The 19,071-nt window shown below is 35.4% G+C and overlaps 1 protein-coding gene across 1 annotated transcript in view; it reads left to right on the top strand.

Annotated features, from left to right (window-relative positions):
• The window catches only part of LOC127878269 (NPC intracellular cholesterol transporter 1-like), a 41,974-nt gene that overhangs the window by 16,014 nt on the left and 6,889 nt on the right, over window positions 1-19,071 (top strand). The window contains exons 3-12 of the mRNA XM_052424788.1: window positions 2,468-2,714; window positions 4,502-4,575; window positions 5,015-5,134; window positions 5,689-5,812; window positions 6,948-7,045; window positions 9,562-9,682; window positions 13,830-13,953; window positions 16,285-16,457; window positions 17,493-17,741; window positions 18,623-18,800. Of these exons, the coding sequence (XP_052280748.1) occupies window positions 2,468-2,714; window positions 4,502-4,575; window positions 5,015-5,134; window positions 5,689-5,812; window positions 6,948-7,045; window positions 9,562-9,682; window positions 13,830-13,953; window positions 16,285-16,457; window positions 17,493-17,741; window positions 18,623-18,800 (1,508 nt within the window). The remainder of the gene's footprint in view (window positions 1-2,467; window positions 2,715-4,501; window positions 4,576-5,014; window positions 5,135-5,688; window positions 5,813-6,947; window positions 7,046-9,561; window positions 9,683-13,829; window positions 13,954-16,284; window positions 16,458-17,492; window positions 17,742-18,622; window positions 18,801-19,071) is intronic.

Below are 19,071 nucleotides of genomic sequence, written 5' to 3' on the forward strand. Positions count from 1 at the left end.
TTAATGATATCTTGGATGAGTTCGAAAATGGTTACGTTTGCATGAAAAACATGGCCGCCAAGGGGCAAGGCATTTTTCCTTATATGGCTATATATATATTAGGCTATAGTAAAATCTTGTTAACACTCTAGAGGCCACATTTATAGTCCGTTCTTCATGAAACTTGGTCAGAAGATTCATCCTAATAATATCTTAAGACGAGTTCAAAAATGATGCCGGTTGGTTGAAAAACATGGCCACCATGGGGGTAAAACCTTGTTAACACTCTAGAGGTCACATATATTTTCCGATCATCATGAAACTTGGTCAGAAGATTTATCCCAATGATATCTTGGATGAGTTCGAAAATGGTTTTGGTTGCTTTAAAAACATGGCCGCAAGGGGCGGGGCATTTTTCCTTATATGGCTATAAATGGCTATAGTAAAACCTTGTTAACACTCTAGAGGCCACATTTAGTGTCCAATCTTCATGAAATTTGATCAGAAGATTGGTCTCAATGATATATTGGATAAGTTCGAAAATAATTATGTTTGCTTGAAAAACATGGCTTCCAAGGGGCGTTTTTTTTTTCCTTATATGGCTATAGTAAAATCTTGTTAACACTCGATCAAGAGGCCACATTTACTGTCTGATCTTCACGAAACTTGGTCAGAAGATTCATCCCGATAATATCTTGGACTAGTTTAAAAATGATGCCGGTTGGTTGAAAAACATGGCTGCCAGGGGGCGGGGCATTTTTCCTTATATGGCTATAGTAAAACTTTGTTAACACTCTAGAGGCCACATTTATTTTTCGATCTTCGTGAAACTTGGTCAGAAGATTTGTCCCAATAATATCTTGTTATCTCAGGTGAGCTACTTTGGGCCTTTCAGGCCCTCTTGTTTATAATGCTTTGACCTACTTTCATTCAAATTGATGTAGTGGTTAGATGCATGCTTTTCAATAAGAATTGTTCCAACATTTAATTGAAGAGAGACTACTTTATGGGTCCAATATTTTCTATTACTTTTGTGAAACTATCAGTGACCAAAAGTTGGAAAATAGTCAATAAGTAAGTCTGCCAGTCTTTGAAAGGCTATTGAATCGTTTAGTGTTCTAATTGTGGATCTTCATCACTATACTATTCATGTATATCAATTATTACATTTTCTCTTTCAAATCTGTACTTATGTTTTCTGGTTTAGTTACTCTAACATTTGATACATGTACATGCATATACAAGATATATGGACTTTGTAAGTTCATTGTGTGTGTTCATATCATTTTTGATGTTACTATATATATGTGTTATCTGATTTTTTTAGATTGTACAGATTTGTTTTTTTTAAAGTAATTTGTCTTCAGACTAAAAAAAAAGACTTTGCAAGCTGCAAGCCCAAGGGTGATTTGTATAAAGTTCTGTTTGGTGAAATACAACTTTGAAAATTCCAAATGTTTTGAGGTAACATTTGAAAAAAAATGTACATGAAATCATTTACATATTTTGTATTTTTAAGATTAAAGACATTAAATGTGTCAAGATCTCTTAAATTAAATCTCCATTTTACATGTATGACAAGTTAAGAAGAAATGTACTTAAAATTATTGAAAGGAACTTGTGATTAGCAAATAAGCAAAATGATGGCTTTCAAATAATATTTAAAAATAAAGTATTACGTGTTTTTAAACAAGCAGCACTTTAATATGACAAAGCAAAATATTTTAAGAATCATGTAAATTGAAGGCATGCAATCACCTATCAAAATCCCTGTGTAGGCAAATTTTGCTCGCAATGACCCTGGTTTGATTCTTGGGAAAGTAAAAGCTTTATCTTGATATTACACTAACTATATATTGTAACCCTTTGCATGCTGGGAAATTTGTCGTCTGCAAAAATGTCGTCTGCTGAATTTCTGAAATTAGCATTTTCTTCGATTTTTTTTCAAAGAATACTATCAGAATAGCAAACAGTTTGGATCCTGATGAGACGCCACGTTCTGTGGGGTCTCATCTGGATACAAACTGTTTGCAAAGGCCTTCAAAATTCGGTTCCAGCACTAAAAGAGTTAAAAATAAATTAGTAGAGTTCACTCGTTATATGAAACTTTTTTTAAATACCAAGATCTGTGAACAAGATACTTTAAAGAGACATGTGAATTCCTGTATATTAATAAGGAATTTAATGATGTAACCTTTGTAATTGCCTGAAGTTTTTACTGATAAACACCATGTTATCATTGTCCAAAACGTACAATAAGGCAATCAATGAAGTTGAAGCAAAGTTGAAAAGTTATATTTCATTGGTTTTCAATTTTTGTTGATTATAACTTATTTGTATAGTTGTATAGCTCCCGTTAAAAATAGTTTGGTATTGTGGTTTGCGTAGGTTGGTTGGTCTTATGGTGCCAAGGTCAGTTGTAAGGCCAGCCTTATGTTTAAAACTATCCACATTAGTGTAATTGTTGAGTTGCATTTGTTTGTTACAGGATTGGTTTGCATGTGGCACGTCATCCCTATCTCGTAATTCTTGTCTGCCTGCTTGTTTGTGGTCTCTGCGGATTGGGTTTGTTGAAATTCGAACAAACGAGCGACGACGCCAAACTCTGGGTACCAGTCAACTCAAGGGTTCTCCCAGAAAAGGCATGGATGGAGAATCATTTCCCGGAGCAGTTCCGCTACACATCTGTTATTATTACTGCCAGCAACATTTTGACACCAGCAGTGTTGAACTCTGTAGGTATTGCAGGGATGTAATTTCTCATCTTTGAGCTGATTTTCTCATTTTAATTCCTAGATCAATTTCTTAACTTACATGGTATTAGGATCTTTTTAAAAGTGAAAACTAAACCAAATAATTAAACTTAACACATATTGTGGTTCTGTTTGATTTTGAGGTTAGTCACGCAAGTTGTGTTTATTCTAGAAATGGAAAAAGTTATCTTAGATTATCAAAATCAGTTGTCTATCAGGATTTCCTTATCAGATCCCATTGATTTGTTATGAATGATACACATTGTAATAAGTGGTACAAATCGATCAAACCGGACTTGGGTTATCTCAGAGAGTATAATTGGCAGATAAATGCCAGATTGTATCTGCACAATTAATGCTAGAATATCCTTATGACTGTTTAGACGCATCTTTCCACTTTTATAAACTAGAGATCAGGAATTTCTTCCAAGGAAACTTACTTGAGACTTTTATGCTATTGATGCTTAGAGCTGAACTTAAAAGATTTACATTTAACTTATTTCACAAATATAATTATGTTATGGCATCTGAGGTACAGCTCTGACCGTGTTATGATGCCTTTAATGTACAAATTATGACCAGGTCAAAACTGTTGGCAAAACCTTGTAATACTGTAGATTAATTTATTTTTATGCCCCCGGTAGGGTGGCATATAGCATTTGAACTGTCTGTCCGTCTGTCTCTCCGTCAGTTCGGACGAAAACTATAATATTGGCCATAACTTTTGCAATATTGAAGATGGCAACTTGAGATTTGGCATGCATGTGTATCTCATGAAGCTGCACATTTTGAGTGGTGAAAGGTCAAGGTCAAAGTCATCCTTCATGGTCAAAAGTAAAAAAATACAATCCAAGGGAAGTAATAAGCTTTAAAAGGGAGATAATTTCTAAACCTGTCAAATGATATATTGAAATTTTATTTTAAAGCGGTGCAATAGAAAGGACCCATGTTGCAGGTCGGGCTACCGTAACCTCGTGAAGAGGCCAGTAGGACCTGTAAATAAACTCTGAAACACACACACAAGGACCCATGTTTTATCAATGTGTATTAAACAGTATAACATTAGAATGTGACCTTCATATCCAAGTATGAAATCAAAGAGACCGAATTTTGCAGCTTTGTGAAACCAATTGTGATTTTTTTTCATAAAACATCTTTTAACCAAAGCTTGTTATATAAAATAGATTGCTTTATGGCACATTTTGTTTCATGTACTATTTCAGATAGTCAACTTGAAATAGCCATTTATGGTTTGTAAAAAAGGCCATTTCTGGGGAGAATTCGCCCCTAGGCTATGGTTCAAATATAAGTGACTGTAATTACATGTTTACATTTGTATTAGTTTTTATTAAAAAAAAGAAGATGTTAGCGTATTGCAATAAAAAAAAAATTATAATGTTTATTACTTGTAGCAACAACATAGTGTGTATGAGCATATTGGTTTATTTCACATACGAGTCTGTTATTAAGTGTTAAACTTGGGATGTCAATGGATATTCTGATATCTGAATACCAAACTGTACAAATTCTATGTTAGTTTGCACCTGTCACATTACCTATCGAAATCTTTTAATAAAGGTTTGTTAAAAAAAGAAGATTTCAAGTCAATTGAAAACCTTATGACTGTTTGAGGTGTTTGAAGTCAGTTTCTTGGGTAAAACCATTACTTGGTGTCTGGAAAGATATTGGAAATCTTTCAGTAAGTGGGGATGGAACTGAGCACTCAAAGATTGCATTACATGTATAATTATGTAAATAATGTTTTTCAGATGTATGATATGTACTTGAAGTCCAGTATGATGTATGTGGAAGGTAACACCAACCTGGAGGGCCTATGTGTGAAGTGAGTCATGTCAAATATCCATGGTTCATGATCAATATGTAGTAGTGATACACTTACTGGTGAGCTAACTGGCCTGAGCACTACTCTGTGAACATCCAGCTTTATTCATGTTTATAAACTATCAACTTAGTAAAGCCTGTGCCATCGGCATCTTATTGCGGACCACAAATTCCACCTAGACTAATTATAGAGACTTCCTTTAAATGATGCTCCAAAAAAGTAAAGTGGCTGACTAAGTAAATATACATGTATTTAATAACTTATTTCAAAATTATGAAAATGTGTGATTAAGTTTATTAAGTCCACAATTGTTATGTATTTCTTGCAACGATTGTGTCCGCTTACTTTCATGATGGTCAGACTAGAATATCATTTGGTATGTGAAGTTTACTTACCACTTTTTCACTTGAAACTTAAGATATTTTTGCCCTGTATTCAGAGTGGGTCAGTCCTGCAATGTTCAGAGCATCTTGGAGCTGTGGAACAAAAATGGGACCATCATTAGAAAGCTCACCATGAATGATGTCCTCCACACAGTCAACTCTGGTGTAAAATACAGGTCAGTTTCATTCCTGTTTTTTTTTCTCCTTGAAGACATCTTTTTCATCAGTTGTCATAACTGTATAAAGTATACTTAGCTAGTTGTTATGCCTCCACCAAGCAATGGGAATTAAGCTCTTCACTTTGCTGTATGCCTATACATATGAACATAATACGCATGCATGGATCCTTCCTTGTCAACTTAATTTTAGTTGGGTAGCCAGTGTCTGTAACACATCTTTTTAAGTGCATGTGAAAGGAATTTGAATGAAACAATTGTCACTTTTAAATGAGCCTTGCTCTGTGAAAAGAGGGTTTAATGCTTGTGCGTTTAGTGTCTTCCCAGATTAGCCTGTGCAGTCTGTACACTTTCCGTCTAAACTTGATTTTTGCTAAGAGGAGACTTTCTTGAAATTAAAAATATTATAAAACCAGAAAGTGTCGTCCCTGATTAGCCTGTGCAGACTGCACATGCATTAAACCCTCTTTTTTCACAGAGCACGGCCCAAATATGTTTGCGGTTCAATGTGTTGTATTTTGAGTTTATAACAGTTTCACAATGTATTATTTCAGCCCCGTGTATGGCACAGAATGGAGCTTCAGCCAACAGCTGGGTGGTATACGGAGAGATCGGTATGGTAACATCATTGGTGCGTCTGCTGCCTCCATGCTCTGGGTGCTACACAAGGACCCACAAGTATGTAAACTAAAGTTAAGAATACAGTTTGGTTTAAAATACAGCTTGTAATGGTTTGTTAGAGAATAATTATATTACCCCACCCATTCCGTTATACAAAGCGTAACGTAAACAAACGCTCATTATTAAATTAAAAAGCTTATTATTAAAATAACTTGTTATTCACAATATGCATAAACATCATATTTATATATTTCAACCGATGTCTATTGCTTAACTTGCGTTTTTGTCATTGTATTTGTATAATATTGTTGTTAACGCTTGCATCGCATTCATTAAATCCGCCATTTCATATTACGTTCATTGGTAGATATTTTTACTTAAACGGTCGTCACGTGTCATTGATGCAAGGCCGAAAAAGTATAAATAGCGGTTTTGAAAATAAACAAGTTTCAGTTTGGAATATTGATTTGAAAAGTTAACATCAGGTCAAAATAAATTATTTAACATTATTATTAAACAAGAAACATATTTTTATAAACTAACTACAGAATAAGATGCAGGTACGGATATTTTATTGTTGATTGCATATGATATTTATTAAGGAAACTGAAAATGAAAGTAAAAGTAGAAATTTGGAATTCATTTTTGGTTTTCTTTGTTATACGGTATAACAGTATGTAAACTAAAGTTAAGAATACAGTTTGGTATAAAATACAGCTTGTAATGGTTTGATAGAGAAAAATTGTATTTATATGTCACCAGAAAACAGTTCTTATAGCCCCTGTCCACAAACTCTTGAGAAAAACAAACTTTGCAGGGTCTGCTGAATATCTTACTGTCCAAATAAAATAAACCCCTTAAAATCAGTCATATAATAATAAGTAGGCGAGTTCTTATTGCATAGTTACTCTACAAGCAATAGCGATCAACGCCTCTGGAGTAAATCTAGGAAGTACACTAGCTTCCATGAAGCACATAGTTCTATAAATTTTGTAATTTTTACTTAGCCCTTGCAAACATAAACACAATTAACTATTTATCTTACAAACAAAATAGCTTCCAGTGAAAGGAACGTTTTCAATAAAAACTTATGGGTTTGCTTATACTTAATGTGTTGATTACACTGTTACATATGTTGGAATTTATATCATTAATTCATGAATTACTTTTATTGGTTTTTTGTTCTTTGCAGAAAGAATTGTCAGCTCTAGACTGGGAGAAACAGATGATATCCATGGCAACCACTAGCAGACCTTACATTGACAAATCATATATTTACGCCACAAGAACGTAAGCTGGGTTGTGGATTTTGTCTTGACTATTTACCAAGTAATGTAAGTTATCTCTTTCCCACTCAGAAGCAAAGTGAAAATGGCTATGTGCAAACAGCATAATACCAGAACAGCCTGCAAGTAACTCACAGTCTATTCAGGTTTTATGCTGTTTGCTGCTCTTCAGTATCTTAGGGTTGGAAATGAAGCCTTTCATACTTGAATCTAGCAAGAAAGGTCTTAAATTAAATATAACTTTCTAAGAGACTACACATGCGTCAAAATACGTATCAAAGTGGTAAAGGGTAATAGTACTCGTCCAAATGTTGGCATCTGTGTGTGAATAAGTTGATGACAATCAGTAACAGCGCCATATCAATGTTTTTTCTACAGGTAGTCAACTGAAGCTCCACACATGTGTTCTGGGTCATTAAGTGAGGTCACTGACAGAGTTCCATAACTCGGACCTTCAAAGCTTGTTCATATCATGACTTGGGGTATAAACTGGCAAGCCAAAGGGGTCACATAGTTTATATTTCAAAATAACTTAGAAGGCCTTCCCCTTGAAACCACATGCAAATGCTTTGTATATTGGTATGTAAAATAAGATTGTGATCCACTTAGGGAACAATTTTAAATCATGACCCAGGGTCATAACATGAGAAGCCCTGGTGGTCACATGGTTAAATAACGTTATAAAATGACAGACCCAAACATACTTGTCTTTGTAAGATCGTATAGTGGTCTTCTATAAGTTCAAGTTATGTGCCTTGAGTAAAATATTTTTCTTTTTAGAGTATGTGTTTTTTTTGAGAACCACGCTTCTTTTTAATTTTTTAAGCTTAACAGGTACATAAAAACATGATGAACATATCTTCTTGTGATTAAACATTGTCATGTGTGATGATTTTATCTCCTGTTTTTAGCTCACCTGTCACGGAGTGACATGGTGAGCGTATGTGACCGTGTGATGTCCGGCTTCTGTTGTGGGTGCGTGTGTGCGTCCGTCAACAATTTGTTTGTGTAGACAGCAGAGGGCACAGTTTTCATCCAATCTTTATGAAATTTGATCAGAATGTTTATCTTGATGAAATCTGGGTTGGGATTGTATTTGGGTCATCTGGGATCAAAAGCTAGGTCACTAGGTCAAAAACTAGGTCACATAATAGGTCAAATAATAGTTAAACCTTTTGTAGACAATAGAGGTCGCAGTTTTCATCCAATCTTTATGAAATTTGGTCAGAATGTTTATCTTGATGAAAACTGGGTTGGGATTGTATTTGGTTCATCTGGGGTCAAAAACTAGGTCACTAGATAAAAAACTAGGTCAAATGAAAGAAAAACCTTGTGTAGACAGTAGAGGTCACAGTTTTCATCCAATCTTTATGAAATTTGGTCAGAATGTTTATCTTGATAAAATCTGGGTTGGGATTGTATGTGGGTCATCTGGGGTCAAAAACTAGGTCACTAGGTAAAAAACTAGGTCAAATAAAAGAAAAACCTTGTGTAGACAGTAGAGGTCACCGTTTTCATCCAATCTTTATGAAATTTTGTCAGAATGTTTATCTTGATAAAATCTGGGTTGGGATTGTATTTGGGTCATCTGGGGTCAAAAACTAGGTCACTAGGTCAAAAACTAGGTCAAATAATAGAAAAACCATGTGTAGACAATAGAGGTAGCAGTTTCATGCAATCTTTATGAAATTTGGTCAGAATGTTTATCTTGATGAAATCTGGGTTGGTATAGTATTTGGGTCATCTGAGGTCAAAAACTATTTCACTAGGTCAAATAATAGAAAAACCGTAAACAATTTGTTTGTGTAGACAGTAGAGGTCACAGTTTTTTACCAATCTTTATGAAATTTGGTCAGAATGTTTATCTTGATGAAATCTTGGTTGGGATTGTATTTGGGTCATCTGGGGTCAAAAACTAGGTCACTAGGTCAAACACTAGGTTACTAGGTCAAATAATAGAAAAACCTTGTATAGACAATAGAGGTCACAGTTTTCATCCAATCTTTATGAAATTTGGTCAGAATGTTTATCTTGATGAAATCTGGGTTGGGATTGTATTTGGGTCATCTGGGGTCAAAAACTAGGTCACCAGGTCAAATAATAGAAAAACCTTGTGTAGACAATAGAGGTCACAATTTTCATACAATCTTTATAAAATTTGATCAGAATGTTTATCTTGATGAAATCTGGGTTGGGATTGTATTTGGGTCATCTGGGGTAAAAAACAATGTCACTAGGTCAAATTATAGAAAAAACTTGTGTAGACAATAGAGGTCACAGTTTTCATCTAATCTTTATGAAATTTGGTCAGAATGTTTATCTTGATGAAATCTGGGTTGGGATTGTATTTGGTTAGTCAGGTGAGAGATTAAGGGCCATCATGGCCCTCTTGCTTTAACACATTTGTTGGTATACAACATGTTAGATATCTTGAACATTGACAGCTCTTATTGTTGACCTAATTTGTCATACACAATTTGTTGCATTTTTACTATTTATTGACAAATGAATAATCTTCAGTTTCGATGACGAAGGCTATGGAGCAGTGAATGCAGACACAACCCTTCTTACACTGGGCTTCATTATTGTCTTTATCTTCATTATTTTGGTGCTTGGGCGCTTTAACCTGGTGGAGAACAAGGTAGTCTAGAAGGTTTTTTGCCATTTTCCATGAAGATTTTGTTACAAAGTCCTAGAAGTTTTTTTGACAATTTCTTAAAAGGTTCTGTGACTTCTTAAAGATTTATTGACATATTCCTACATTTTTTAACAAAGGCTTTGAAGTTTTTGTGACAAATTCCTGGATTGTTTATGATAAATTACCAGAAGATTTGGTGACATATTTCTAGAAGGATTTGTTACAAATTGCAAGATAGTTTTTTGACAAAGTCATAGAAGGACACGTGATAAAGGCCTAGAAGGCTTTGTAACAAATTCCTAGGTTTTATTACAAAGTCCTACAAGATTTTGTAATCTAATTCCTTGAAGGTTATTTGACAAAGTTTTAGAAAGTTTTGGAAGGAATATGCTTTTGAAGTTTCCAACGAAATGGAGCTGTCTGTCTGTATGCCACTGACACATTAAAGGGACTGTCAACCGCGATTGACAAAAAAAGAAAAGGTCTAAAATGCCGTATGTTTTTACAATTATTAGTCTATATTGATTAAAATATCACGACTGGTATATAACATTACTTGAAAAAAGTTTTTAAGTTTTTATATTTTCAGTATATTCGGTAATAAATTAAACTGGGTATGTCTACCAGGTAACTACTAGTTAACTATAAATAGCGCAAGTAGATTGATCATCATCGTCATGTGATAAACCCAGGCTGGCAAATTGTGCATGCGTAGTGAATTGTATATTTTTATGCCCCCCTTCGAAGAAGAGGGGGTATATTGCTTTGCACATGTCGGTCGGTCGGTCGGTCTGTCTGTCGGTCGGTCCGTCCACCAGGTGGTTTCCGGATGATAACTCAAGAACGCTTAGGCCTAGGATCATGAAACTTCATAGGTACATTGATCATGACTTGCAGATGACCCCTATTGATTTTGAGGTCACTAGGTCAAAGGTCAAGGTCACTGTGACCCGAAATAGTAAAATGGTTTCCGGATGATAATTCAAGAACGCTTATGCCTAGGATCATGAAACTTCATAGGTAGATTGATCATGACTCGCAGATGACCCCTATTGATTTTCAGGTCACTAGGTCAAAGGTCAAGGTCACGGTGACCCGAAATAGTAAAATGGTTTCCGGATGATAACTCAAGAACGCTTATGCCTAGGATCATGAAACTTGATAGGAAAATTGACCATGACTCGCAGATGAACCCTAATGATTTTGAGGTCACTAGGTCAAAGGTCAAGGTCACGGTGACCCGAAATATTAAAATGGTTTCCGGATAATAACTCAAGAACGCTTATGCCTAGGATCATGAAACTTGATAGGTAGATTGCTCATGACTCGCAGATGACCCCTATTGATTTTCAGGTCACAAGGTCAACGGTCAAGGTCACGGTGACCCGAAATAGTAAAATGGTTTCCGGATGATGACTCAAGAACGCTTATGCCTAGGATCATGAAACTTGATAGGTAGATTGATCATGACTGGCAGATGACCCCTATTGATTTTGAGGTCACTAGGTCAAAGGTCAAGGTCACGGTGACCCGAAAAAGTAAAATGGTTTTCGGATGATAACTCAAGAACGCTTATGCCTAGGATCATGAAACTTCATAGGTACATTGATCATGACTGGCAGATGACCCCTATTGATTTTCAGGTCACTAGGTCAAAGGTGAAGGTCACAGTGACAAAAAACATATTTACAAAATGGCTGTCACTACAACTGAGAGCCCATATGGGGGGCATGCATGTTTTACAAACAGCCCTTGTTTATATATAAAATTATCAATTTACTTGCGTTATTTATAGTGTGTATATCGTTATGTCACCTATTTTCGCGATGTACTTTAGATTTCACATAGTGAAGTTTTATTACCTAATATACTGAAAATATTAACTTTTTTCAAGTAATGTAATATACTAGTCGTGATATTTTAATCAAAATAAACTAATAATTGTAAAAAAAAATCGGTATTTTAAAACTTTTCTTTTTTTGACAATCGCGGTTGACAGTCCCTTTAACACCCTGAACACAAATCATTATAATAATGATTTTAGTTATTAGGTTAATTGGTGCATTTATGTAGCAACATACTCTTTACAAAATAAGCCTTAGTACTGTGAAACCATTTATTTTCGTCAGCATCCTTTTTAAAAAAATGACTATTTTGTCAGCACTTAAATTTGTCCATTTCTGGTTTTGAAAAAAAAAAGTGTCCGATTTGTTTGTAATGTTTGTAATACATGTAATACGCGGTTGCGAAAAAATCGTGCTGGGGAAAGAGGGGTGACACTTGGTAGTCACTTGCAGGAGGTGGGACTTGTTTGGCATATATGCCAATTAACAAGTCTGTTATTTCAGGTGATAGTAACTGTCCCTTATTATTTTATGTCATTGACACGTTCTTTGTTATGATTAGCGGATAAGTGGGACTGAATAACCGTTAACGAGTGTTTTAAACAGCGAAGCCAATTGCCAATTAGTCTTTTTCCATTACAATCACGGACAACCAAACACAAATCAATATGTTCTTTATTAATTTGTAATAAAAGCGCAGAATATATTTCAGTCACGCGTTGATCACACATCGTCATATTTTAATTGCGTTTAAAAGTATTGTCTTTAATCCGGATTGACGCGTGTTGGCTGTATATTCTGCAACACCCCTGAAAAACACAATACACACAATGGGTAATAAAGTTGTTAACAATTAGTGCTAATCAACACTATTATACCTTAACGAAGTCGATGCATTCGATACAGCCTTATTGCATTCGCGTTTTACAGGAAATGTCAGTTGTCAGTACACTGTATAATGTAAACCCCTTTGTGTTAAAACCGAATTTAACTTGAGTGTGAATAGTCGACTGTTTCATGTTCTTTGTATCAATGTCATCCGGGTATCTGTACTATAAGTATACCAGTCTACAAACAAGGTGCGCGCTTCCGCATATGGGTATTCGGACGTTAAAAAAATTGACCTACGGTTTAGAGTTCACACCGTCGAACGCATTTAGCAATATAACTCGTTTTTTTTTCACTATTTCTTTACTTGTAAAAAATACTAGTGGCTTAACTTACCTTGCAATTTTTTTTTCTCGCATTTTGCGAGTGTTAATTTCGAGCCCTGTGTATATGCGTGGATTACGCTGGATTTAAATGCCTCATGCGTACGGTAATTCAGTCTTATTTGTTTCAAATATGGGACATGATTGTTCGTTAGGATCTTGAATTCGTCCATCGGTCGAAGGACGAAAAAGACGAAAATTAATGTCTGACCAATTATAATGGTTTCACAGTATTTGAACTGCAATGTATGGATGTTCTGCTATTCAATAATAAGGAATTTTGTTGACAATGAGGTGTTTTAAAATGCAGTTGTAAATTTGTAATCATCTTTTTATGTCCCCCACCACTACAGTGGGGGACATATTGTTTTTGCCCTGTCTGTTGGTTTGTTTGTGTGTTTGTTTGTTTGTTTGCGCCAACTTTAACATTTGCAATAAATTTTGCAATATTGAAAATAGCAACTTGATATTTGGCATGCATGTGTATCTCATGGAGCTGCACATTTTGAGTGGTGAAAGGTCAAGGTCATCCTTCAATGTCAAAGGTGAAATATATAGCTTCAAAGTGGCGCAAAAGGGGACATAGTGTTTCTAACAAACACATATATTGTTTATATAAAGTCAATGATCTTTCATTACTTGTTTACAAAAAAATATACCCAACTGATGTAATGTGTAGTGCATAATGGCATAGTTTGTTTTTATGCCCCCGGTAGGGTGGCATATAGCAGTTGAACTGTCCGTCAGTATGTCAGTCTGTCTGTCCGTCCGAAAAAAACACTTTAACCTTGGCCATAACTTTTGCAATATTGAAGATAGCAACTTGATATTTGGCATGGACGTGTATCCCATGAAGCTGCACATTTTGAGTGGTGGAAGTTCAAGGTCAAGGTCATCCTTCAAGGTCAAAGGTCAAAAAAATAAATATATATTTATTTTATTTTTTCAAAGCAGCGTAGTAGGAGGCGGTGTGTTTCTGATGACTACATCTCTTGTTAAACATAAACTAATTGACTTCATAACAATCGTGATTTGTGCATTCATAATCCAATTGCATCGAAATTATACTGTTTTGTAATCATTTTTGTTTGTCAGCTTTACGTATCCCTGGCTGGCATATTCAGCATTGGACTGGCCATTGTGTTCTCTTACGGACTTGCCATGGCACTTGGGTTCCTGTTTGGACCAATACACAACCTAATGCCGTTCTTGTTACTAGGTGACCTTTTTTTCTATTTATAAATGTATAAGAATAGGATATTAAGATTGGTTATCATAACTTTATTGTTCACTTTAGATTTCAAACAAAGCAAAAAAAATTGCTGAACTGTTTTAGGATTATTGAAAAATTTAACTGTCCCTGGCATGCGTTTGGGTTTAAGTTTTTTGTAAGCTTATTTCTCGTTTATGGTTTGAGGAATATCAAAGAAAGTTACCCCATATTAAATTGACCCCAAAGGCCAAGTTTGGTCACACAAGATTTAAATTTGTGAAAAATTCGGGCAATTAAACTCTGAAAGTTATGTATACATTTTATAGGCAGGTTCGAGGTTTAATTTAATTTAACATGTATACTCCATATTAAAAAAACTCTTTAGGCCATGTTTGGTAACTCTATTTTGACGTTTGTGAAAATGAGAAGCCATTTTTTACTTACATGTGTGCGTTATACACTATATTTGCAGTTTAAAATTTTTCAGTAAGCTTTAGTCTTAGGAGTGGCTTAAAGGTTTTCATTGAAACATCTAATATTCATGTCCCACATTAAAATGACCTGATAGGCCAAGTTTGAAAATTGTAGTTTGAAATTTGTCAAAATTTATGGTGTTGTTAAAATCAGGAGAAGTTTGGGCATATGCAAAATAGACAGATTTAAATTTTTTGGTTAGCTAGTCCCTCCGGAATGCCTTGGAGGATATCGTTTAAACGTCTTACATTTTTTCTCCATATTAAAATTACCCCATAAGCCAAGTTTTGCAACTCTAGTTTGAATATTTTAACAATTAAGGGGTTCATTTACACTTTGAAATTTTACATATAAGCTAAATAGACAAGTTACAGCCCATCAAGCTCAGATATTTCCATCAAACTGTATACGTTGATATTTGTACCAAGACAAAAGACCCCCTTGACACTGCGTCAGGGATGGATGAGGTCAAGGTCAAAGTTACTAATAATAGCAAATTGGATTCCATGTAATTTCTCGATAAAGGCCAGGTCAGACCGAATAACGAATATGTAACGGAGAGAAAACGGACAAAATATGCAGATTTTGGTTATTCGGTGATAAAATTTACCTGCTCTGCCGCTCAAGACTCTCGCAATCGGTGTGTGAAGCGTAGGAAACACACAATGACCGCACACATACCGGTGATGTAACGGGAAAAAAATGTTCGTTAAACGGATATGTACTGGATAATTAACGGTCGGCTAACAGATATTACAGTGCGAGTAACGGACTTCTACCTGATAAAACGGCAGTGTAACGCATTAGTACTGGACAAAACGTTATCACAACATCGCCGAAGAAGGAGCAGATTCACCTGATATGAAACGGACATTGAACGGATAAGAACGGACATGAATGGATAAAATTATTTTATGTCTGTTTCTCTACAACTACCTCGGTGTTATTATCTGTTGAACATGCGTTAGGTGTCCGGAACGGTGCAGATTATCCGTTGCAAGTCTGGTATTAGTCCGGTAGTGGACCAGGACAACCGGACATTAACGGACATAAACCAGATACGTACAGGAGGTGTAACGCACGAGTTCTGAACAAACAGTAAACTAATGTATGTAGACCGCACATCAAACGGAGGTCTCTGTCCGTTTTATCCAGTGGAAAATTTTGAACATGCTCAAAACTTTCCAACGGACGGAACAGATGTCACCGGACATCGCCGAACAAGGAGCGGATTCAACGGATATGAAACAAACATTAAACGGATAAGAATGGACAGGAAGGGACTCGCTCCGTTACCTCAGTGTGACCAGGCCTTAATGAATTGACTAATTGAAATGTAGCTTCACAACAGTAATACCTTGTTATTATGGGAAGGCAGGGGTCAAGATCACGTTTAGTAAATAAAGCAAAAAAATCTGCTTAATAACTTTTGATTAATTTAACTGGAAAATTTAATTTGGAATATGCAGGTAATTATGAATTGTTGGGGTATAGAAAACAGTAAAAACTAAAATCCCAATCACTCAAAAAGCACTTCAACTAGGTTGATGAAACTGGTTATGCTATTTGCATAGCATAAAACTTTAGGTCACTATAGTAATAACAATAACTGAAATGTACATGTATATATATATATATATATATATATATATATATATATATATATATATATATATATATATATATATATATATATATATATATATATATATATTTATTTATTTATTTATATATATATATACTGCAGGTATTGCAGATACAGGCATATTTGAGATGTTCGAGATATGTAGTGTAGCTATAGGTGTAGATGGCATGTTTATGTTAATTATTGCAGGTATAGATGCAGATGACTTTTTATTGCAGGTATAGGTGTAGATGACATGTTTGTGATAGTGAGTGCATGGAACAACCTCAGTGACACAGAGAGGGTTCTTCCACTGGACAGAAAGATGGCTCTCACCTTGAAGCATGCAGGCGTCTCTATCACTGTCACCTCCATCACAGATATTGTGGCCTTTGGTATTGGTGGATCTACAGTAAGTTCACAGATGAAGTGTGAAATTAATTCTGGTCCATTGATTTTTGGGGAAGTTATGGGCCTTGGACTCAATACAATAACTGTTTTCTGGAGGTGTTGTAGGCAACGCTTGCAGATATTGAGCTGATATTTGATATGTGAGTCTACCTATATGACTTTCGGATGAAGTGTGAAATTCATTCCGGTCCATTGATTTTTGGAGAAGTTATGGGCATTGGAGTTTGAAATGTTTCTATAAAACCGCTTCCGGAGTTTTTTTATGCAACACTTCCAGATATAGAGCTGATTTTTCATATGTGAGTCTACCTACATAACCTACAGATGAAGTGTGAAATTGTTTCCCATCCATTTATTTTTGGTGCAGTTAATGGGCCGTGGACTTCAACATTTTTGCTGTTATAACCGTTTCCTGGAGTTTTTTTACACAACACTTTCAATCTTTTTTAAGCAACACTTTTAAATCAGCTGATTTTTGGAATGAGAATCAACCTACATAATTTACAGGTTTAGTGTGATATTTGTTCTGCTCCATTGATATTGGCGAAGTTATGGCCTATGGAAATTTCTCTGGACTAAACATTTTCCAGATGTTTTTTACACAACGCTTTCAGATATTGAGCTGATATTTGGTATGTGTGTCTATCTACATGACCTTCAGCTAAAATGTGAAATACCTTCAGGTCCATTGATTTTTTGCTAAGTTATGAGCCATGAACTTATCTCTATTATAAACTTTTCCGAAGGTTTTTATGTAACCGTTTCAGGTATTGATTTGATTTTTGGTATTTGAGTCTAACATGACTTACAAATGAAGTGTGAGTTTTTTTTTTATCCATTGATTTTTTGCTAAGTTACGGACCTTGTTTTCTCTCAAATAGCTGCTGTAGGACTATAAAGCGCAGTAGGGGGCATTGTGTTTCACAAACGCAGCCCTTGTTCAGACCACATTTACTGGTTTAACGTCTTGAATACACAGCTTAGATGGCTTATTTTTGTAACACTTATATAATTATGACTGTTATTTATGTTTCAGGTAATTCCAGCTCTCAGTGCTTTTTGTGCCTATGCAGCCTTGGGAATACTCGCCCTCTACCTTCTAGTTGCAACATTTTTTGTAGCTGTTTTGACGTTAGACGAGAGACGTATTTCTGATACAAGAAATTCTGTTTGTTTTTGTTATAAGCATAAACAGTATGTGCCAAATGCATGTAGTCAGAAAGACCTGATTGGAACCTTTCTGAAAGATGTGTATTCACCAACACTTATGAAGAAATATTGCAAAGTAAGTGATCAAGTCTCCTTGAATAAGTACTCTTCATAATCATCTAAGTAAAATTTGAGCTTCAGAAGTTATGGGTGTGGTTAATAAAACATTTATCTACAACGTATTTGTGATTTACCTAAATGTAAATGTAAGTTGAATGAGTCTGTTGAAAGTGTGATGTGGCGATAACAAAACGCTTGTATTTGGGTGTCAATAAAATCATTATGAAACAGTGTCTCAGGCACAAACAGCTGGTCCGTTGCTGAAACATATTTGTTCAGGGCATATATTGTTTTTAGAAACTGACATCGTGTTTTTTTATAATTCCTATGTGTCATGGGCATATGCAACACCTGTTGATAAGGCCTTCTTTATTTTAACTGAAGCAATGTAGTCATGGAGGAGGGGAAATGTAGTGGATTGCTCTCAGTCTGTCTGTTGAAACCAAATTGTTTAACAAGACCCCTAGACTTTTCCATTTGATGCATTAGTTTAAAACCTTTTATTATAGCTCGATTGCATAGAAAGCCTTCGTCTTATTTTAAATGCTCTCGAGTTGATTTTCTGAGACTAGAACCAGTACTTGGTGTCTATGGGGGAAATCTAAAGAATGCTCCCACAGTGGGGATTGAACCTGTTACCTCCCAGTCACTAGGCGGACAGCATATCCATTATGCCATGGCAACCTTTTTCAGCATTCAAACTTGCATAAAAAATTTCTGATAACATGAAATTATATAATGTTAAACATTTAAAGTTATTCCACATTTTCAACATAGAATATTTATAATTGTTATTGTTTAACATTTGCTACATGTTATTATATGGGGCCCTAGGAGATATTCCTCACTACAGAGACAAGCTCTAGTGTATTCTGTTACCTACTCTTATTTTCCCAGGTAGCTGTTGCCATAACCACAGTGGTGCTGGCTTCAATCAATACCTGGAGCTTCACAAAGCTGCGACAGGACTTCGACCTCTATGATTATCTTCCCAGGGACTCTTATGCCACTGAGTTTGTGCAGACGCAGATGAAATACTTCCCTGACAGAGGCTTTGGGGCTTCTATATATTGTGGTAGGGGGAGTCTTTAGATGTACTGTATTATGAAAATTTATGTTCAATAAGTAAAATTAATGATCATATCTTAGTATACTCAGTTGTCCTTAAATTAACATCGGGTGTTAACAAGTGGGTGGTGCGATGGTCGAGTGGTAACCAGCCGGGGCACTGGAAATTGTAATAATGCTTCAAGTGTTTCCCACCCAACTAGAGATGTACTGGTATGAAACCCAGGTAATTCTCGCGTGTATCCGTGCTATTCACTGAGCACGTAACAAAACCAAGG

Source organism: Dreissena polymorpha, chromosome 4, assembly GCF_020536995.1.
Source record: "Dreissena polymorpha isolate Duluth1 chromosome 4, UMN_Dpol_1.0, whole genome shotgun sequence".
In the NCBI taxonomy this organism is placed as follows: domain Eukaryota; kingdom Metazoa; phylum Mollusca; class Bivalvia; order Myida; family Dreissenidae; genus Dreissena; species Dreissena polymorpha.